The following is a 24,066-nucleotide window of genomic DNA, read 5'->3' on the forward strand; positions in this document are numbered from 1 at the left end:
GCATATTTTTACCTATAACAGATAAGATTTCTATCGCGCTCCGTTTGAATTGTGTATATTTTGTTTTTATTTGTTTACAGTATGTAAATGATGCATAAATACCTATATGACTCAAAAATATATCAATGAGTAGGTAATGAGTAATTCTTAGTTACACAGCGAATTACAACGCACATGGCGCAGGCTAGTACTATGTCTTGGTTGTATTATTCTGAATATTTTTTATTTAAACAACTGGGCTTTAACTATTTTACGATTGTTTTGTCTACTGAGAAAACGTTTTAAAATTGTGGATTATCTTTCTCATATGGAGTGTTGATTTTTACTGAATTATGTATGTGATGATTTCAAGAAGTATACTCAATGTCGGCCATAAATAATATTAATATTTTTTGTCTGAAAACTTATTAATATTATTTATGATAATACTGTTTACTGTACTCGCAATCACGTTGTATAGGCGTGATGGCGTTAAAGTATTAATTTATTACTGCAATATTTTTATTATATTTTGAACTTCGGACTTCTTCTCATTTACTGATAAACCGTGTTGTAATGTTAACCTTTTGGGTCTGGGGTCATGTTTTATTTTGTTTTACTTTTTAACCAATTACTGGTCTTGTAATAAAGACTGTAAACAGGTATATTACCAAAACTGTTAACGTAATAAGTAACTTGTCTTTCCATTTTTAAAAGTCCTATATCTTTTAACTAGGTATCATTAGCTAAAAATTAATCACACGCAACAACTTTAAGCTGGTTATACACTGAATAATATAATCTCGTAGCAATACTTACGATTAGTTTCAAGAACCAAATAGTGCATAAGTGGAATGCCCTCTGATGCCGCCAATACTAGTTACCGAAAAGCTTACCCTACATCTGGTTCTCTGCTGTCTGGTTTTGATGTCTAATTAAAAAACATTAAACACAGAGTTCCAGTTCATGTAGCTCACTAACCAGAGCCCGTCTAAGCTTACTTACTCTGCACCGTACAGTGTCATTATAAACGCCATTATTCATAGAAATTGATTTCATAGAAATTGATAAACGTCAATTTCTATGAATGTTGACATCCTTTCATTCATGTTCATGTTGAGTTTCCGAGTCTAGTAGGTAGTGATATACTCATATTAAACGTTTAAACTTTATTTTCGTATACAAATACTTATATATATTTATTATTTAATGATGCGCTGTAAAAAGCCTTGTAGGTAATTGAGTCCACAGGATTTGTTGAGTTTCCTAATAATTTAAGATCGCGTGTTGGTGGCGTATATTGGAGGGAAGCACGCGATTTTAGTACAGTTCTCATGACGTTTAATACAAATCACTCTAAACAAGTAGATACAGTAGGTAGGTACAGTCAGCAAAAATATTAGCTTAGCAGCTTGCTTATTAATGTGTATACAGGGGTGCCAAGCTAATAGCTTTGCTGACTGTATATTCAGGAGGGAAAGAAAAATTACTGTATTCGTACGTATTAGTACCCCATTATGTCTTATATTTTTTACTACAAAAACTTGTAAATATAGGTTGTTATTGTATGTATATAGTAACAGATAATATACATACCTACATATATGTTTTGTATATTATTAAGGTAAAGTTAAAATTAGATGTAAACATATTTATTCCTTTAATAATTAAGTACTTCTATATCGGATTTCACAGTGATATTAATATTAGGTTACATTTATAATTATCCTTGTATATTCCTTTGTACTGCGCTTGTTGCCCAATAAAGTTTAAACTTTATATTATCTTTTATTTGTTTTGCAAATGAGAGAGAACACGCATGATCACACGATGACATTTCTTTGATAAGCACAGGAGGTAGCATGGCGCATGTGGAAATGAATCTCCGTCGCCTACAGTAGGCCCGCGGCGCGCCGGCTACCTACTGTTCGTTTTAATCCCTGAGAGCGGTCGGGCGTCGGGTGAGCGTTCGGTTCGGGCCAGTAAAGCGCTAGCTACCGGTGAGAACGCGTGGTCGTCGCGATTTCTCTTATAGTTTTCCGCGCGCTTTCATCGTCTTTACAATAAAGTTGATACTTAAAGAAATAAACCTGTATTAAAAATCATTTTTAAAAATATATTGAAATAAAATAACATTTAATCAGCAGTGAAAAAAAAAACGTCGATTATGCTGAAAACGAATAACAATTGACTGGTACTGAAAAAGTTAAGAGATTAAGTTGGTGTAAAAAAAAATTAGCATGATGATGGCCAGTGCGAAGTTGGTCCGGGAGTGCAGCTCGGACCTGAGCTCCGACGTGCGCTCGCTGTCCATGTCGTCCACGGAGGAGCACGACTCCACCACCACAGAGTCTGAGTTTTCTGAGGAGGAGAAGGAGTATGAGCTGGATGACCTACAAATCCTTAAAACCATTGGTAAGTTTTTGGTTTCTATGATCTTGACTTTCAGGCAAACAGTAGCTTATTTCTGTATTATTTTTTGGAAGTATTTATTGAAGAATAATCAATACCTTAATTAACTATATAGTTTATTTTTTAAGTGCACTTCAGGATTCAACTTCAGGGGTTAGGTAATTGTTACACGAATATCCAGTCGATTTTAAATATTTGTTTTTTGGCGTACATTCTATGCACATGCATTTTTTAAAAATTTCTAGTATAATTACCTATCTTTAGAATTAACTAGCGAGGCTATGTACGGGTTACACAAAACCTATACACCTAAACCTTCCTCAAGTATCACTCTATTGAATGATGAAAACTGCATGAAAATCCGTTTAGTAGTTTATTAGTTTATCGCGAACATACATACAGACAGACACAGGGACTTTGTATTACGTATAAGGTGTATAGATAAATAGATAGCGTAGGATTTTTGCTTCGATAGGGATATATTTCGCTCATTATATTAAATGTTGCAACTTTAATACAGTTAGAAACTGCGTGATTCGTATTTGATATAAATCATCGATTTTCATTTAAAAATCTGGATCCTTGAATGGACTCTATAGTCTCTTCATAAACCTATCATAAATCGTTGGAAATCCTCAAAATATTTTAGATACACACGTAATGGGTTTTTTACTTGTGACTCATGTATCTGCTGTTAAAAACAATCGTGTCTGGATTGATAAGGAGGCATAAAAATAGTATATATATATATATATTTTTTTTTTAATTCGGTTGTATCTATATTTAAGTTCATATAGAAGTTATTGGCCATGTCCCATGAGTGGCAACAGAGAAAGCCCGTTTTAGTGCACATCCGCAAATGACCGGAGTCATTGAAAGCCTGGAAAGCTCCTCACAATTACCTGCCGTGACTTAACGTTGACAGACTGTTAGCTAAACACGAACACTAACAAACATTACTGATTTCAATGGACTACGTTAAATATAATGTTTACAACATCCGGTGTAGTGAAATTCTACCAGGATTGAATAGAGTAAAACATTATATTGTCGCAGACAGCAAAACGATACGTGTATTCATTTGTTTGTAAACTGACAAAATAAAAAACCACAGACAAAATAAAATAGCTTCCAGCTAAGGAACATTGGGTTTAAAACCTGTTTGGTTTATATGTTCTAACATATTGTGCAGCCCAGAATGGAGTCGCAGAACGCGCCAACCGCACGGTTATGCAGGCAGGACGCTGCATGCTGCAGGATGCTGGAATGGACCCGAGGTTCTGGGCCGAGGCATTGAATACAGCAATATACATTAAGAATAAGTCACCAAGTAAGGCGGTAAGAGGGACCACACCTGAAGAGCTATGGTCAGGTAATAAAGTCAATTTATCTAATTTGAGAGTATTTGGCTGTGTCGCCTATGCAATGATCCCTAGTGAAAAACGTAAGAAATTAGATGCAAAGAGCAAAATGTATGTATTTGTGGGATATTGCGATGGATCAAAAGGATATAGACTAATTGACCCTGAAAACCCGTCTAAATGTATTAAGTCTCGAGATGTACAGTTCTTTGAAGATAAAATGTATAAAGATATAAAACTGAATCAGCAAAATTCTACTACAGATGGCCAGTTACATTTAATTAGTGATGGCATAGATAATACTATTAGAAATGCAGATCCTTTAACTGCAGATCCTTTGTCAGCTGATCCTGTTGTGGAAGTATCTGAAGTATCTGAAACTGAACCAAGCACTTCTAGTTCCAGTTTTGTAGATGATCCTAATGATGTCACTTGGAATCCTGATATGACTACGGATCAAGGCTCTAGTGAGTATGAGGAAATGACAGACTCCGTTAATGCAGAGATTGCAATGACAGTTGCATGTCAAGGTGCTGAACCAAAGACAATTCATGAAGCGCTGTCAGGACATGATAAAGTACATTGGAAGGAAGCAATTGTGGAAGAGTACAAGTCATTTGAAAAGAACAGAGCCTGGACATTGACAACATTACCTGCTGGAAAGAAAGCTGTAAAATGTAAATGGATTTTCAAAAAGAAACTTGGATTGGAAGGTCAGTTACTTCGTTACAAAGCTAGATTAGTAGCTAAGGGATTTACCCAGGAATATGGTGTAGACTACAATGAGACCTACTCCCCTGTGGTAAGGTACTCAACCATACGTATTTTACTTGCCCTGGCAGTCAACTTAGACATGAATGTTGATCACATGGATGTGAAGACAGCCTTCCTCAATGGTGATTTAAAGGAGACTGTGTATATGGAACAGCCAGATGGGTATAAAGTCAAAGGTAAAGAAAACTACGTATTTAAACTGAACAAAGCAGTATATGGACTGAAACAGGCATCAAAGGCCTGGTATGATAAAATTGATAATGCCCTGAAGGTCCTCAAGTTCAGAAAATCACTCAGCGAGCCCTGTGTTTACATAAAATCGGATGATAGTGGTAATCTTATTATATTAGCATTATATGTTGATGACATTCTGATTTTCAGTAAAGACACACCAGAGAAGAAAAAGCTGAAGGAAGAACTAATGAGAATATTTGAAACGAAGGATCTTGGTCGTGCTACACATGTATTGGGCATGAGATTGACTCAAGATAAAAATAAAATTACTCTTGATCAGAAAAATTACATACAGAAAGTGTTAGAACAATTTAATATGGCAGACTGCAAGCCTGTGAACACACCTTTAGAGACCGGCTTGAAATTTGAAAAGGGAGAACAGACTGATCCTGACTCTAAGTTCAGAAGCCTGATTGGATGCATTATGTATTTAGCGGTGTGCACAAGACCAGATATTGCCCATGCAGCAAGCCTATTAAGCCAGTTCAACAACTGTTATTCTGAAACGCACTGGAAAGCGGCGAAGCGTGTTCTTCGATATTTAAAAGGAACTATGGATTATTCCTTGCAATATGAGAAATCAACGTTATCTGTTACAGGGTATGTAGATGCAGATTGGGCGTCTAACCCGCTGGACCGACGTTCATATACAGGTTATGTGTTCAAGATAAGCAACTCGGCTGTGTCATGGGAGAGTCGTAAGCAAAGAACCATTGCCTTATCTTCAACCGAATCAGAGTACATGGGGTTATGCGAAGGAGCGAAAGAAGCTGCATTCATAAGGACCTTTTTACATGAATGCTTAGGTAAATACTTACCCATTACTCTATACAATGATAGTCAGTCGGCGCAGAAGATTTGTAACAGCCAAATTAACCATAGTAGAAGTAAACATATAGACATTCGACATCATTATGTGCGGCAAGTCGTAAGTGATAAAATTATTAACTTAGAATACTTGTCTACTGATCAAATGCCTGCGGATGTTTTGACAAAGCCTCTAGGCAAAGACAAACATTTTAATTGTGTTTATAATCTTGGTTTAAACTGTTCGGTTTAAGGGCAGGTGTTAGAACATATAAACCAAACAGGTTTTAAACCCAATGTTCCTTAGCTGGAAGCTATTTTATTTTGTCTGTGGTTTTTTATTTTGTCAGTTTACAAACAAATGAATACACGTATCGTTTTGCTGTCTGCGACAATATAATGTTTTACTCTATTCAATCCTGGTAGAATTCCACTCCAAACCCAATAAGAAAGTATGCAACTGTAGCCGAACGTTTAGGAGAAACATCCTAATTAATAATCAAAACAATGTGATTTGAGTATGCATAAAACTTGTCTTTCGTCGAGTTATATGAACTAGATATTGACCATAGTATCAACTCAGGCATTATGGAAAAGTACTGGACTGTAAAATAAACTGTTATTTTGTTCATTTGATGTCAAACTGTTATTTTCTTTTATTCATAAACTAGCTGTTGCCCGCGATTTCGTACGCGTGGATTTGTATGTTGGTGGTTATATATTCTACATGAGCATAGAACATTATGCAACAATAGAGTAGGGACGGTCAATTATTTGTTAATAATTATACGCATGAGATTTGTCTGTTACAACGTACAAAGTTTCAAGTCCCTAACTGAAAAAAAAATGTTCTCTATATAATCTCTCTCAACTCCCTAAGACTATTTACAAGTCTACTTTTAAAAAAATTAATCGATCAATACAAACTTTAAATGAAAGCCATTTAACTCCCTTAGGGAATAAATTTCTAAAAAAGCTGTAGTCTTTTTCTTTGTTTTCGATTAACGTGTGTTTTTACGACATTCCAAATTCACTAAGCATTTACAAAAATTTCAACCCTTTTTTCATCAACTTAGGGAATTAATTTTTATAAAAGTTGATATCAGTTTTCGCCTATTTGAATATAATGCCCTTTTACCAAGTTTCAAGTTCCTAGCTTAAAAAACGCGTAGCACATATAAACATTATAAACTTATGTACCCTTTTTAACCCTCTTAGGGGTTGAATTATCAAGAACGTTGAAATAACTTTTTTGTTACCTTTTATTATGCCTTTCTTAGAAGTTTTAAAGTATTTGTAATGGATTCAAACCGTCAACCCCTATTTAACCCTTTTAGAGGATGATTTTTTAAAACGCTGAATTAACTTTTCTTTTATTATGATAATATGCCCATATACAAAGTCTCGCACTCAAAATAATGTTTGACCTCCATACATATTTTCAACCCCTTTTTCACTACCTTGGGGGATGAATTTTCAAAAACGCTAAAAGTAGTTCTTCTTTTTAGGGTTCCGTAGCCAAATGGCATAAAACGGAACCCTTATAGTTTCGCCATGTCCGTCTGTCTGTCTGTCTGTCTGTCTGTCTGTCTGTCTGTCTGTCTGTCTGTCTGTCCGAGGCTTTGCTCCGTGGTCGTTAGTGCTAGAAAGCTGAAATTTGGCATGGATATATAAATCAATAAAGCCGACAAAGTCGTACAATAAAATCTAAAAATTTAATTTTTTTTTAGGGTACCTCCCCTACACGTAAAGTGGGGGTGAAATTTTTTTTTCGCTTCAACCCTAGAGTGTGGAGTATCGTTGGAAAGGTCTTTCAAAACTAATAGGGGTTTTCAAGAAACATTTTTTGATAAAGTGAATATATTCGGAGATAATCGCTCCGAAAGAAATAAAAAATGTGTCCCCCCCCCCTCTAACTTTTGAACCATAGGTCCAAAAAATATGAAAAAAATCGTGAAAGTAGAGCCTAAGAGAGACATTAAATGAAAACTATAGCGGACATGATCAGTTTAGCTGTTTTTGAGTTATCGCAAAAAGTTTTCCCTTCATAGTAAAAAGACTTATTTTAATTAGGTACTGATTATGCAAATTTGCCTATTTGTTTAACTCAGGTGAAAGGTACCGTTTCATCCCTTGGTTAACAATTTACTATACTTTAAGCTCCAGTTTCGCTTATTGTGACGGAAGAGTAACTACGGAACCCTACACTGAGCGTGACCCGACATGCTCTTGGCCGGTTTTTAATAACGTTCCTATTTACGAAGTGTCAAGTTCCTAGCTTAAATTAAATTTTAAACCTCATTAACCATTTTAGAAGATGAATTTTTAAAACGCTGGAATTACTTTTCTTTTCTTCTAATAATATGCTTTTATACAAAGTTTCAAGTCCCGTACTCAAAAAATGTTTGACCTCAATGCAAACTTTCTACCCCTTTTTCACCACCTTGAGGGATAAATTTTCAAAAACACTTAATTTTTTTCATTATTATAATAAAATACTTTTTTACTAACTTTCAAGTTCCTAGCTCATAACAAAACTTAAACCCCATTCAAACTTTTTAACCCTTTTAGGTGATAATTTTTTTTAAATTCTGAAAATACTTTTTTGTTCTAATTATATGTCTTTATACAAAGTTTCAGGTCCCACACAAAAAAAATTGATCTCCATGCAAACTGTTAACCCCTTTTTCACCACCTTGGGGTATGAATTTTCGAAAACGCTGAAATTAGTATTTTCTTATTTTAATAAAATACCTTAAAGTTTTAAATTTGTAAAAAAAAAAATATGATGACCGTATTTTCCGTAGAATGAATGTTTTGAACACAAACATTCACTACCGCAGCGATTTCAAGGACGATGCAATTAAAAAGTGAAGTTATACCTGGCCATGTAAACTAATGTGTAACCGAATCAGGGTTACTAAAATTATGCTAAGGTTTTTCGTCAGGTAGCCATAGCGCTGCTGTCTCATCAACAGGTAGGGCTTTAGTATAGGTAGGTAATAGGTACCTACTTGACGATTTAGCTACAAAATGTGCAATAGGCTTCTAAATATACAATCATTCTAAGAACAGAATATGATAATAAAAGCTGTGTAAATTATTATTTAACAATTTTCACTACTTTAGAGGGATGATTTCGTTGAATGTATTTATTTATTTAGGTCAGGTTTGCCAACAGGTAAAATAACATTTGCTTACATTTATCGATTTATTTATTCGAGTACGTACCTACAGGTTAGTATTTGCTTCTCAATAACATAGTTATTGCGTAAAACAACCATACATCTATCCTCACAAATTCACGTTTATAATAAGTACTTAACTAAGTAGTATATACTTATCTTTTACCTTCAGTCAATTTATTTCTTATTAATCAAAATAACATTCCTAAATTACATTCAACCCAATAATGTTGTCCTGCAATGTTATTTGTTTGCGTAATATCGGAAATTGTTTATTAGTATTATCATCGAGCGCATAAACTCGATGCAATTGGAAGGCACGAGGTCTAATCAACCTCTCGACCTAGTTTTGCGGGCCAGATATGGGCCAAGGGCGATCGACCTGTACAAGTAGGATAAAAGGCCCCGTGACATTTCGCTCTAGTTTTGAACATTCGTTCTTCGGAATAACGCCCCGGTAAATTAGCAATGGTACAATTAATCAATTAATGTTATGATACCTACTGTGAAGGTACAGGTACTGGCACCTATTTGTCGAGAAAGTATATAAATACATAAGTAACAGTATAAGGATGTCTCTTAGTTTAATAATGCCCTACTTACTTATAAATTAGCGCTATCTGTCCCAAAGGGATTGTTTTGGCAACCCTAATGCTAATTGACGCGGGCATTAAGTATATTTTACGAAAGCGACTGCCATCTGACCTTCCAAACCAAAAGGGAAACTAGGTCATATTTGGGTTAGTCCGGTTTTCTTAGGATATTTTCCTTCACTGAAATGCATTCCAAGTTCCAAGATACTCAGTAGTCGTTGTAGGTAATCAGTTTATCGTACACAACACAGGCTTACAAAAATAAATTACAGTAATTAAAGTACAAAGGCGACCTTATCCCTATAAGGGATCTCTTCCAGCTAACCTTCGAGTAATCGTCGAGTTGTTAATGTTTGTGTGTTTGCAAATATAATATTACTTTCATATCTTTCTGAAACGCGATTAAATACAATACAATACATTTAATTATTTATAATCATTTAATACAATACATTTTAATATGTACACGGTCGAAATCAATGCACCTGATGGTCCCGTGATTTCATTATTGCTCTCTTGGGTTATCGCATACCTACCAACGATGTGCAAACACATTATGACCGTGTTAAATTATTTTATGTAATATTATTTTATTCTTGCAATAGCTTACTTATGTTAAAACCAAGTAAGTATTCATGTATAGGTTTAGGTAGGTATAATAAAGTTACAGGTATGGCATATAATGAAAACGTGATGCTTAATTTGGAAACAGATTGGCGAAAGTCGCACCAAAATTACAAATAAAGATCAGAATCGGAGCAGGTTTGTCCATTAATTTGGTTGGAAGACACGCCTTTACTTTCAGTAATTTATGGAGAATTTTAGTTGCGTGGAGTTTCGCAGTTAAACTCTACAAGAAATACATGAATCACACACAGGCAGTCTATAGTCGGCTTAGATAGGTACATAAAAAGTGACACCGGCTTCGCCTGTCTAGAATTATTGTGAAGGTGAAACAGAGCACAAATCGTCTCGCAGTTAGAATACAGATCTAGTTTGTGTATTATATTCACTCGACGCTCTAGTTACAGCAGTAATGACTGCAACACGGCGGCGCGGGCCCAAGCTAATATTAGGTTCCGCTGACAGAACGCACAATTAAGAGTCCTTGAGACCAGTTATTAAGGAAAAGTCACTTTGCAAATTCTTCATAGGAGAAAAGCAAAATATACGTTTAATTAATGTGTAACGTTTACTTAATAAGTTAACGCACGCGAACGATTGTGTATTGTCACGCGCGATTAGAAACAGATATGTCGGTTAGTGTGTCGTGGCAAATAGAGTAAGGAGTTGTAGGTAACCGGCAAAATATTTATTTAGCAAATGAATTTTATCACTGGGCCGATGCCATCTTGTTATCTTACACTTTCGACGTGAGTGCTTTGATTACCCCGAAAGATAATGCAATTGGTGTCTGTTCGTTCACATTTATTTGCCGAGCACAAATTCTACTTCAATTAGGTTATTTATGACTTATTTGTCCTTCTAAATAGGTAGGTATATGAGATAAACTAACGTTCTTGGCTAAACATTGAAACTTCATGCGTGAGACGTTATTTGGGATTTGTGTTGTTTATGCCAAAGTCATAAAATTATCCTTGCTCTATTAAACAGGTGCCACAGCGACTAGGTTGCCGCGATCTGCTATTAGGTACCTATTACCCAATGTTTTATGTATATGTGCGGATCAATAAAACGTTAAGTAACTGTCCGAGTTATTGTTTACTCGTACGAGTTTTTTTAAAAGCAATACTCATTCTTGAAACAAATTTCAGCACGAGGCAAAGAAGCTGATAAGACAAACTTGTTTTGAGATTGTTCTGTGCCACTGTGCATGAAACATAAAAAAATACACTACATTTACACGTGTAGGTAGTTACAGCCGCTCTTAGGGATAGATAGAGAAATAAGAGAAAATTCTTAATGAGATCTTTTTGAGAGAAATTTATTCTCACAATGACTATGTAGTCAAATTAAGATAAGAAGAAAGTAAAAGACAATGCGGTGTAAGCGAATCGCCCGGCGCACCGACGTCCAGACGAAACAGGGTCATGCGCATCACGCCGCTGCTGAGTAACTTTATGACTCTCACTAAGAGGCGAGACAGTTGGACAAATAGGTGCTTCATGAGATTATGTGCCCTCAAAATAGGTTTGCAAGTGATAAGTTATAGGTACTTGATCTTGTTCTAGGATTAGTTAGATTTTTTGTGTTATCCATAAAGGTCTGTCAAATCTAACAAACGGTTGATAATAATTTATTTCTATCCGTCATTTTGACATTTGTGTTTGTTTAACATAGACAAAATGTAACGGAGGCTTGCTAAAATGTATTAATGTAAAGTGTAGTAATGTAAGGGGGTTAATCATATGTTTGTTAATATAGGTTTGTAAATAATTAGTACTGAGTTTTTAGTTGCATTTTAGTAGGTACATCAACTCCTTGGCCGTAATCAGTCGTAATCTTTGCTGTTCATTACTTTTGTCGCTTGATGCGGCTGTCGGTGACGGGTAGGTAATGCGAATGAGTAACGGACTCAAGTGTTATAAATACCGATCAAAGCACGTTTAATTTTGAATAATCGCTTATAATATTATAAGTGCGAAAATGTCCCACGGCAAAATTTACAGTTGACTGTTGACAGCTTTCATAGCCGTAGTTTGTAAAACTTATAGGTAACGCACCGTAAAGAGTGGTCACGCAAGCAAACAACACCTGTAAGTACCTATCTTACTTAGTTAAAAACTATCAGTGCTATTATTTTTTCGCTGTACTTTACGTACGTTTGTGTTAAATTCCTTGAATTCATTATTCGTCCATTTTACCTCTATGTAAATTGGGAAACCCGGGGGAATCCAGTTTTAAAACACCAAATCACAGTATGTGATTTATTCGTAGATTAAGCTTCTGTACCGTTATTTGAAGCCTATTTAATATTTGAGAGTGCGATGCTGTTTGACAGATGACGTAGCGGTTCACTATAGGCTGACACCTACCCCCCTAGGTACTCGTATTTCAAGTATACGATTAGTATCTATTAACAAGGAATAACTATGATCATTAATTTGTATTAAAATAAAAAAAAACGTACTTGGAAAGTAAAATGCTCTTGTGCAGAAACGTATTACTTTCTGCACACTTTTAGAACAACAATGACCCTCTTTCAGAGCATGAGAAATGAAAAGATGTGTACAGTCTCCATCAAATATATCTGACCATATTTGTATTCTAGAGCAGGCTTCTTCTCAAAAAATATAGAATCGTATCTCAATTAGGTACAAGAAATCTTCATTTCGCACACCAGCTAACGACAAAAGAATAATAACTCTATAAGGAACTACAGTTTTACTATTTCACGGATGAACAATTAACGTGCTATTGGCAATGTTAATTTACGTACTTTAGGTAAAAATGAATTCGTTTTCGTAAGTCGTTTGTTTTCCTTTAGACGCGTGAAATTGTTTACTGTTAGTGCGTAGCCCTCATACTCAGCAAACTTACATAATGCCAAGGAGCACTTCCACGCTTTACGCGATCCGACTTAATACTCCGCAGTCGACATCCACTTTCTCTGATTAGTACACCAGCGACATTACTCTCGTCTTCGGAATATAGCCAATTGTAAATAATATTGTTAAAACGGTTATACCTACCAAATATTATTAGCATGAAATAGTGACATTTGTATGTGGCGTGGGGACATTTCGGTAATGAAAAAAAATGACTGACTGATAGGATAATGCTATTTGGCACGAGGTTTTTTATATACGGTGCGATATAAAAATAATAATATTATATAAGTATGTATTTAATACATATAATTTCGAGAGAGCATCGTAATTGCTAACGGAACAGGTTTGATCTTTGTGTCTTGGATTTGAAATTGGCGTTGTAATCGATTATCAATCGTTGCGTAAGACTACATAATTGAAGAACTCGGCCGTATGCTGGCGGTGACGGAAAAGAGAAATGTTTGGGAGAGACACTTGAAAGCGAAGACAGGCAACGTCGCCGGAAATTTGTATTGCATTAAATTTCTCACACTTCCATAAAAGAAATGTGCGTTCCATTTGATTTCGTAATGTTTGATTATCTTTTAGTGTGATTGTTATATTATGAGTGTCATAATATGTATGGTAATTTAAACGAAATAAACGCATTGATTTTGCAACTTACAGGCAGTATAAGTATATGAGTTTTATAACAACTCATACCCATCAACAGACTATTTTCATAGCATTATCAATAGGTTTCGATCAAATATCTACTTACTGGCATATTGTCGATAATCGCGTATAATGAGGTTGACTTGTGCGAACCGAAAATAGCCAATATAATATAAAAGGGGAGCTCTTCCTTCCGGCGAATTTAGGCGACCTACATACGGTCCCACGTGGGTAAACGCCCACACTTCTGGGAAAATGCTCGTCATCTTTTTAACGTTATATAAATTAACAAGCAAATTACAGCGACGCGCGTTTTATGTAGTTATATTTTTGTAATTCTCATTGTCCAGCGCTACGACGATATTTTACTACCAACGGCTATCAAGAATTCTTGTCTTAATTAATCTCATTAATCAAACAAAGTCGCGAAAATACAATTGTATTCAGTGCTGACTGCAGATATTAGGTACTGTATGGACGCTGAATATAAGTATATATAATATATAAATATTTATAAATACTTAAATACATAGAAAACACCCATGACTCAGGAACAAATATCCATGCTCATCACACGAATAAATGCCCTTACCAGGATTTGAACCCGAGACCATCGGCTTCATAGGCAGGGTCACTACCCACTAGGCCAGATCGGTCGTCAAAATGCTTTTAGTCATTTCGAAATATATCTCTTACCGATACCGAGTACCGAGTTTAACTACATTAATACAATTGCAATTTTTCTTGTTATACCTAAGTTTTTTTTTCCACGTTGACGTTTACGATCAATATGACGCATTTAACGACATATCGTAGATAGAGTAATTTTCCAGAAGCATGTGTATAAAGTGGACACGCTTTTTTTTAGACATTATTTATATAGGTCAACTATATCACCTATGGAACTTTAAAATTATTTACAAAATATAGTATGGCATGAATAAATAATCAAAATATTGATTGACATCATTTATCAAAAGATGACTGTTATAGCGGCACCAGCGCAACAATTGGTGTATTTTTCTTGGAACGATTTTAGTATGAGTGTGGATCTGACGTACGATATGGTATATCTCATGTTCAAAATTAACAGATACCAAAATAATCATATTCAAATTTAAGCGATGATTCCGTTTTGGCAATATCATAAAAAATGCATTAGAAATTCAGTAGTGCTGTCCATTTGTTAAATTGACACTACATTACCATAACGAAAGTTAAGAAGCTGGGTAGAAACTAGAATTCCAAATATTGCAAAAATGTTTGAGATAATTGGACCATTTTTTAAAGTGCTCGAGTTAGAACTAGTTTTATAACAATCTACTCGTAATGGCAATGCAATGGCTGAACGAGTAGATCATTTCAGATCAGACCCTTACCAAACTCTGTGCTTATATATTATATTTATACCATCGCCGACACAGTTAATTGACCATTCTTGAACTTTATTGCAACGATTTAATGTTAGTATTATATGTTACTGTTAATTATCGAATGTATTAACATATCAAATAAAGCCAAGAATCATTGATTGATAGCATCTACGTGTATATATATTCATGCTATCATATCCTATACAATATAGACCGGAACAAAATACTACAGTTTTAATTTTCTTCAAACAAGGATTGTATGTATGTATATATAAACTCTTTATTAAACAAAACACATAAAAACAAATATGGTACAGGATAGGCAGATTGTAGTTTTATATTAAAGTAAATTATCGGAGACTGCTACATTCTAAATGCCACTGGAGAAGCACTAACGACGTCGTCGTGACATAGCCGATGCGTCGATAATTCTTTCGTCGAAGCCATAATAATACAGGTCATCCTTGGATAGGTTTTCAGAATAAAGATTATAGTGGGAGGAAAAATGATATATTTAACATTGTTATGAGTGATTTGCGTAGCAGCCAACACGTGCCCGACGCGGGTCCGGTGCAGAGAACTCTAGGGAAGTCTTACCAGTGTAAACAGGGATTTTGTTTTATTCAAAGATACGTCATAACACTAATAACCGTTTATACTAGCAATAACATCCAGAGATTATCATAACATGCTTCTATTTGTGTTATTTATAAGATATTTGAAGTTTTATAAAATTAGGAACGTATATACAATAGTGGCAATTTAGACTTATTTTTAATAAAGAGCAGTTAATTTAGACTATTGTATTTGAAAGACGAAAGCAGGTTGAAGTAACACATTTATTAATAGGCTTAGATCGAACGTAGTACTAGGTACGAAACAGAATCTGTGCGCGAATATTCTAGCCTGGCACTGGCCCTTAGTGTAGGTAGCGAAATCACCAGCTGCTAAATAGCGAGTTAGTGAGCCAAAATGTAATTAGTACACGCTTTTGGCGATAGGAAACAATCTAATAAACCTTTTTATTCCAGGGCTAAACAGACAATAGCTTTAATTCAAGTGCAATGAACTAATGATTCAATCGAACGACAACCTCGCATTGTAAATTGACATACTAAAGTTAATAGGCTGGTGAACTGTTGGTATGTTTGATAAAACTTTGGGTCTTAAGTTTCGCCACAATATAATAATAGCTATTTAGATCTTTCGTTGAAGACACTAAAGAAAGGCACTTATTTACACGTACCTACATAAATTACGTGAACAATGCGCGTATCCGATTCCGCATGCGTTTAGCTAGCGGTGAAACGAAACTCTCGTATTTGTCGGGAACCGCGGTAAAAATGTCTTCTTAAAGAAATGTTCTCACCGCACCGGATCTAAGGCTTGCCTGCGCATTGTATAATACGTAATATTATAAGTCAATATCTTTGAGTAGGAGTTAACTTCCGAAAGCTCCGAGCGCTTTGTATGTTCTTATTAAAAAAAAAAAACAAAATTCAAAAATTTATTCTGTAAGTAGGCCTCAAGGGTTCTTTTACAAGTCAATACATCATATAATGACATGAAAAATACATAACAACATTTATAAATACAACAGCCAATACCTGGGTAAACATTACATTATAATAATCTTAAAATAAATAATTACTACAATACAATAGAGATGTATAGTCTCTATGTTTAAAAATACTAAATTATCTTTGTTTCACAGTGATACCATGTAATTACGTACAATGCAATTTATATTACTTAATTTGTGTAATAAATAAACATTTTATTTGGGAGTACATGATGGCATATCCGAAAGAAACCATGCGACTCCCTTTTATGTAAATGCTTTCGTTACTATTATGTTTTTTAAAGGTTTTTTTAAATTGCTTTTTCATTTACTAAGGTTTCGGCAATTATAACTAGGTGTAGGTATATTGGTGTTCAATACAGAGTGATAAAAGCCTGTTGAACCGCTGTAGGCCGCACATGAATATAAATCACGTCGCAACTGTAGACTCATTAAACATTCATTGTTTACCCGGCCGTTATTAGCATATTAGGGACTCACTTGCATACAACTGAGTGCACAGACACATTGGCTTATATAAACACAATTTATGAATATTTATTAAAAATATATACACGGAAATTGGTAAGTATCAAATGATCAGGGTATGAAAGAGCCTTTACAATTTTTTATAAGATTTTCGGGTAAATTATGAACTTTGAAATAGACAACTATTTGATACTAAACTAAATAAAAGTACTTAAAGAATTATGATATATATCTAACCGTTTTATATAAAATATTTCTATACTAAATTATATTATGCAAAAACCCTTAAATGGAAAAAAAACCTTAATATCTCGCATAATTTGATCATGGTGTTCTTTTTAGATGAACAATCTTAACTGTTGTTTTGCATAATATGCAGATTAATTATACTTAAATTAAAAATCCTTACAGTAACAGTTGAGAACCTGCGACAGCTACAGGTAATCTATGTCGCGGGTTCTAAATTGTTACCTAATACTGCCTTTAGGCGGGGCAAGACGGGTTCGTATTAAACCAGTTGAGTTTTAGGCCAAAATCTGAGTAAGTATGACTCTAATGTTGCCAGTTTCTATTTAATTCTGATTCTGAGTAAGTTCGATAATGTATAGAGCATTTTATTAGTTATCCAAGTTCCTAAGATGTCAGGTTATTAAGATCTCAAATTCCTAGCTCTTCAGATTCTCATAATGCCGGATTCTGAGTAGGTCAGAAAATAACATAACCATTGTGACATTGTCATTAAGAACTATCTATTAATTACTTTATCATATTTAATCTTAAAGTGGCCAGTATCTCAGATATCTGCTGATTGTACCTGGCCTTTTCGAAATTAAATATACATAAAATCTGTCCTAATAAGAAAGCGTTATTTCCAGAATTCATCATTAAAAGAATCTGCTTAATATTTTAATCGAATCGTTGCTAATCGGATGAGATAAGAAACTGCATAAATCCGATCCCAACTTATTACCAATCAGACGTATTACTGTCATGTCACGGGACCATATACGAATCTGACCTACTCAGAAATTGTTTTAAAAAGAAAGTGACTTCTATATCATAAGTCGTATGTCGATATTGTTTTGTTCAGAAAGGTACCTATGGCGAATCTGGCCTCTACAGAGTCGGGCTTACTCAGATTCGGGCCCAAAAACGAAACTGTCTCAATACGAATCTGCCCTGGCCCGCCTAAAGGTAATACTGTCTATAAGGTTATGAACAGAGCCCGTACTTTTCATGCCGTTGACAGAAAAATGACGTCACGCTACATAGAGTATGATTCCAATTAATATTTTCGTAATAATTAATCATTTATCAACCTCTTTACGTAAGTTATACATATACTTGACAATGAGTACAGAAACGTCTAACTAACTTTCACCTTATTGTCACTCAAATAAATAATAGATTATTAATTTATTAAATAATACATATTTTTGATTTTTAACAGCGTAACAAGCTTTTATTCTCGTAACAAGTATTTATTTTGATACCCGTCAATAAGTAAGTTATCTAAATTTGTAGTATTGTAAAACAACTCCCTGTATGTTAAATTACGTCATTTTTGCGTCAACGGCATGAAAAGAACGGGCCCTGTACCCCTAGTGTAAATTTTATCGACATCATAACGTGACGAACGCGTTTGCGTTAAGTCTCATTTTGTATAGGATTTTGAGTTTCCAAAACGTCCCGCTTGGCGCGCTCTTTCTAAATCCAATACAAAATGAGACTAAACGCAAACGCGTACGTCACGTTTCAAAATCGAATTTATTTACACTAGGGGTACAGGTTATGAAACTGCCAGGACTCTTCATTTTTTAATTTTTTTCTTAGTATGCTTTTAAGTACTTGTGAGATTTTAAGTAAGTAAGTGAATATTCTTTATTGCACCAATAATTATACAGTTTACTTACATGTAAAACTACAAATAAATTTTAAAGATTTTACAATAGGATGAATAGTTTACAAATATTTCAGCGTTTATTTTACTTCAAATATATTCTTCTGTCCATTAAGAAAACTGGCTTTTTCACGGTAGTCTTGAACTTGATTATTGAGGAGTATAAATCTCAAGCCCGAGGTTGAGGTCATCGGTTCAATAAGTTGTGAGTCAAGCATCGCATGTGGCGGTCACTCTTGACTTTTTCCTGATCTACCTGGCACGCGATACATGGAACATGAAAAAACCTTTAAAACCTTCACCTTCGTCACGAAATTGACTTCCGCTAAAAAAGTCAGTTAAACCTGTTAGAAAAACTGAAAATCATTTTACGGGTTTCTTGTCTCGCTTACAGTTCCTACTTCGTGTATTGCCCTGAACCGGTTTTGTAAAAATAATATTAGTTTGAAAACAACGAGACTATTTAAAATATACTGTTACCTATTGTTATCATACTCGTACTTATCCTGTAAGTAAGGCCAGTCAGGCAAATGGGGGGAAGTGCCCTCATGGGGCACCGTGTACTAGGGAAAATGCGATCACGGTGGCATTGGCAGTGCTGTAACCCTTACACCATATAAAGGTATGGTCACCCACTCGGCTTTACTGCAAATACAAAAAAAAAACTTACAAAAATATTGTTTTAACTTAAACAAGTATAAGTGCAAACAAACAGTGGGCAGGTACCTATCTAATGTAAACGGTGTAGGTGTCCTATATATTATACTACTCTTTGAGTGTAAGTCTAGGTTAGAAATCGACTTATACTATATAATATACCTATATTATAAACTGTGTACATTAGACGGATACCACAGGCTTAACGCGACTTGCTGTAAGGTAATCGCTGTTATGTCATAAAACGTAATAGACTTGAGTAAGGTAGTCCACAAGCAAACCATACAGGGTGAAATTGTTATGTTTGACCATACGCTGAGGGTATATGGGTCAACTCTACTTTAACTATAGGGCCAGCCACGAAATTGCGAAAAAAAAAAATTCAGCTGTTCCATAGAAAATATTGGCATGTGATTCACCATAATGCATGAGACATACCTAGAGAGATAGTAAAAGTTGTTCAGTGTGACCTAATATTCACACCTCAGAGTATGGTCAAACATAACAATTTCACCCTGTATTATTAGTTATAGGTATGTACAATTACATGTTTCAAATATGATATTATCTATTTAGTTTCATATTTAATTTATACTTTTATAATTTAAGGCGATGGTGGTGCGCTGTGTTATTTTAGTGGCTTGTGCCATTTAAAATCAGACACTTTGCTTTGAATAATAGGCCATGTACTTGGTAGCCGATTGAAAGGACTGGCCATGATTTTGCCGTCGATAAGTTATACGCTTTATTATTAGATCGCTGATTAAATTGGCATTTGTTTCCAGTGAAGCATGAAGATAGACTTGAAACAAAATTACTTGTGTTTTTCGTGGCAGCGCTCAATGTAATTCAAAACCTTTTAAATCCAGAAACAGCTGACATTATGTTTGTATAATTAAATGATTTTAAAAGTAGTTCTTTATGCATTCAAGCACTGGATTGGCATATTGGACTTGTTCCAAATGTATATTTTCCTGTTCATGGCGATACCTACGATTCGGAAGGTACGTAAGTATGCGACTACTTTACAGTCCGGAAATGCCTTGATCCAAGACCAAAATGAGGCCGTTAACTCCCGAGGATACCTTGCTAAGCAGGGTCTTTAGGAGTAATAAGAAAGTCGACTACAATTTGAATCTAACTTTAAGCATTTCTTTGTAAAGCTTTTTTAGTAGAGGCTATGGAAAAAAAAAATGATTATGCGCTGTGGAGTGCAAAATTTTGCTCTGTTAACCCGGTGTAACCATGCCCTAAGAAGAATCGGAAGAAACAATACTATCGTATACCTACAGCAGGCGGTAACGTTGCGGTTAGTGCAAGGCGACACCTGCTTATTTGTTTAAGTATTACTTAATTCCACTCAATGGTAATCAAACACGATCAAGTACATAGTTAATAAATTTTTATTGATACGTGGGCAATATTGAAAGTTCTTATAATGAGCCACTTAGAGATGACGCAGTGAAATAAAACGTTTATTGATTAAAAATAGGTAAGTATAACTCTTTATCTGTTTTTCGAGGTACATTGTATTTGAAAATTTGTCGACCGTTTTTAAATTTTTACTGGTAAAAAATCGTATTAGAATTTTATACGACTTTCGATGTGCCCTCAGTCGACAACAAGTTTATATCAGGCTTTTTAACTTTTATACTACAATGAAGCTCAGTTCTTGTGCGTCTATTTGTGGTTTATACATTTAGTTGCTTATTTCTTAGTCTTACGTATGATAATCTAGAAACAAGTCCTCCAATAGTGATTGTCCAAAATAAAATTGCTGCTGTGTGCTTTTAATAATCATTCAGACAATTTCAGGTATCCAAGTGAGTCAAGTAAAAAAAAAATGCTCATGTATATTCCAGATAATGAACTTAACGATACCCTAAAAGCTCGATGCAAAATCCCTGATGGCTGAAATTTTTATACAAAGAGTGCCTCTAGAAAAATGGGCCTTGCACTTTTCACGATAAAGAAAATAATAATTATTATTTTAAAGAAAATATGAACGGAGTGTTAGCAAGGATTAAGAAATAGAAATATAAAATAAAATGTTACATACCTACTGCAGTTTTTGAGATTATAAAAACTTTCAGTATGACCTAAGTAGTATTTCTTATCACAAAATGAAACTTATACTTAATAGATTGTCATGTTTCAATTTATTATTTAAATACTTTTGTAAGTATGTAATAGATAAAGATAACAGAACTTATTTAATAGTAGCAAGGCATCCATAGAACGCAATTTCTACTGGCTCGCATTCTTAGGATACCACCTTTGACGGAAATCTGTGTGAAACAGGCTCTGAGTTACCGAAAGATATTTTCATACGCTATGTCGCCGGTCGGTAGCCATAGTGGGTGTGGTCAGAGACTGACCAGCGATTAATGTGTTAAAATAAAAGCTTTTTAATAAATGGCACTTGTCAAGCGTGGTTAGGTAAATAAGTTTTGTCGAGTAGACAGAAGCAGTTGCGTACATACGTCACCAACTGGAAAGAATTTTGTTTATTACTTTCGTTTTTTTCTTCTAAATTACTTTACTTTTTTATTTATTCAGCATCTATTCAAAGATAAATTGGGTATAAAAACCATGGCTCACACTGTAGTCCATAATAATTACCTTCTTGGGAATCTTGGGATATGCTGTTGCATTGCCCTGCTTAGCAGAGGCGTAGATGAGATTGAGCCGAAATTGATTGAAATGGTGTTAATATTTTTAAAATAACGAAGTCGAAAGCGGAGACCATTTTGTAATAAATAACAAATAAATGCCTAATGTATGGTGATGCATTAATAAACAAAATGGTTAATCTATATATATACAAAAATGATAAAGGCGTGTGTCCTGATTGACTGACTGATTCATCATCGCACAACTGAAACAACAATAGCTAGAAAGTTGAAATTTGCACATTAAGTTGCATTTATGTATAAAGTGTACAAAAGATAAGAAGCGATATTATTATAAGCTAGAAACTTGAAACTTCGTGTAAAGGTGTTATATTAAAATAGAAAAAAAGCGATGTTTTCACTCATCATTTTTAGAAATTCATCCTCCAAGGGCGTTGAAAGAAGAATGAATGTTAATATGGGGATTTTTTTTAAATTATAGCTAGGAACTCGAAATTTCGTATACATAAAATAGAAGAAAATTAATTTAAGCGTTAAAAAAAATAAGCGTTTTAGGAAATTCATCCCCTAAGTTGAGGGGGATGAAATTTTGTATCGGAATCAAGTTTTATATTAGGTTGAGAACTTAAAACATCGTAATAAGACATCACATGAAATACGAGAAAAGTAATTTCAGCGTTTTTGAAAATTTATCCCCCACTAGGTACCCTATTAAAAGGGGTAGAAAGTTTGTAACGAACACAATTGAGTAGGGAGGGAAATTCGGAGGAAGAAACACTCAATATGAGATAGGCTGCGTTGACTGCTTACCATCAGGCAGGCCCTATGCTTGTTTGCCACCGTCGTGGTATATAAAGGTAGAAAAAAAATGAAGTGCTTTTGAAAACTCATTCATTGGCTTCACTCAGTGGCTCATTATAAGAACTCTTTATAGGGGTAAAAAGGTTAAAAAGGGGTTGAAATTAAAGAGTGTATCGGGTAATAATAAATCCACGCAAACGAAGTCGTGGGCAACAGCTAGTAAAACATAAAACTAGCAATAGATTTTTTGTTACTGTTATTGAAACTATCCTTGGCAGAGTATCGGTTTATGCTGTAACGCGGGGATGCGAGTCGTGAGACATTTGCGTCAGTGGCTACTGATTTGCGATAGCAAGACGTTAATAATATAAAACAAAACAATGTATGTAACATATGGCAGGTAATTCATGTTTTAATTTTATTTAATAAGTGTGACATGCCGTTGGCGATACAATAATAGCATTTAGGAGGTTTGTCACCACGACGTGTGCACGTGGCGGTTCATTGTTCATTGGAGACAAAGAATAAAAAAGTTGCTTGAGTGGCCTTGCCCCTTGTAGCCATTGGGCCGGTGCGATCGCCTTGTTGAATCAATAGACTGTATAACAAATTTACTTGAACAAATTGGTTTATTGTTTGATTGGCATTGCAAATGTGCGCTTTATTTAATTCCATTTAAATACACTTACTTCCTTACTTAACTTTATTCTATTATACAAACGGCTATCGAAAACGTTGTCGACCTTTTATAGGAATGTGAGGATTAATAGTGATGACATATTAAGGACAAATAGAGGTCCGTAAGTAACCCTGGGAGCTAAGCATCAGAAACAGAATACGGGAGACTGTGGCATGGTTGTGCCAGAGGTTGGTGGTCACAGCAACCATAATATAGTATTTTATGCAACAGTTGTATAAGAAGGGTCAAAAAAGGCGAGTGGCGTGAGTTACAATGTGAGCCGGAGCCGAAGGCGTAGGCGAAAATTGTAAAGGAATACGCCACGAGAATTTTTTGACCTACTTATACAACGTTGCATACAATATTTTTCCTACGAGTCAACAAAAATAAATCTTAATTTAGGTAAACAAATTACAGCAAAAGTAAGACGCGCGAGCATACCTTGTTACGCGCCCGGCCCGC

At 34.8% G+C, this 24,066-nt stretch overlaps 1 protein-coding gene across 1 annotated transcript in view; it reads left to right on the forward strand.

The window, feature by feature from the left end:
• The first annotated feature begins 1,952 nt into the window (after positions 1-1,952).
• LOC133517719 (cAMP-dependent protein kinase catalytic subunit 3-like) overlaps positions 1,953-24,066 on the forward strand; it is a 47,040-nt gene continuing 24,926 nt past the window's right edge. Inside the window, exon 1 of the mRNA XM_061851099.1 lies at positions 1,953-2,394. Coding sequence (XP_061707083.1) covers positions 2,220-2,394 — 175 coding nt within the window. The 5' untranslated portion in view covers positions 1,953-2,219. The remainder of the gene's footprint in view (positions 2,395-24,066) is intronic.

This window comes from Cydia pomonella, chromosome 5, assembly GCF_033807575.1.
Source record: "Cydia pomonella isolate Wapato2018A chromosome 5, ilCydPomo1, whole genome shotgun sequence".
In the NCBI taxonomy this organism is placed as follows: domain Eukaryota; kingdom Metazoa; phylum Arthropoda; class Insecta; order Lepidoptera; family Tortricidae; genus Cydia; species Cydia pomonella.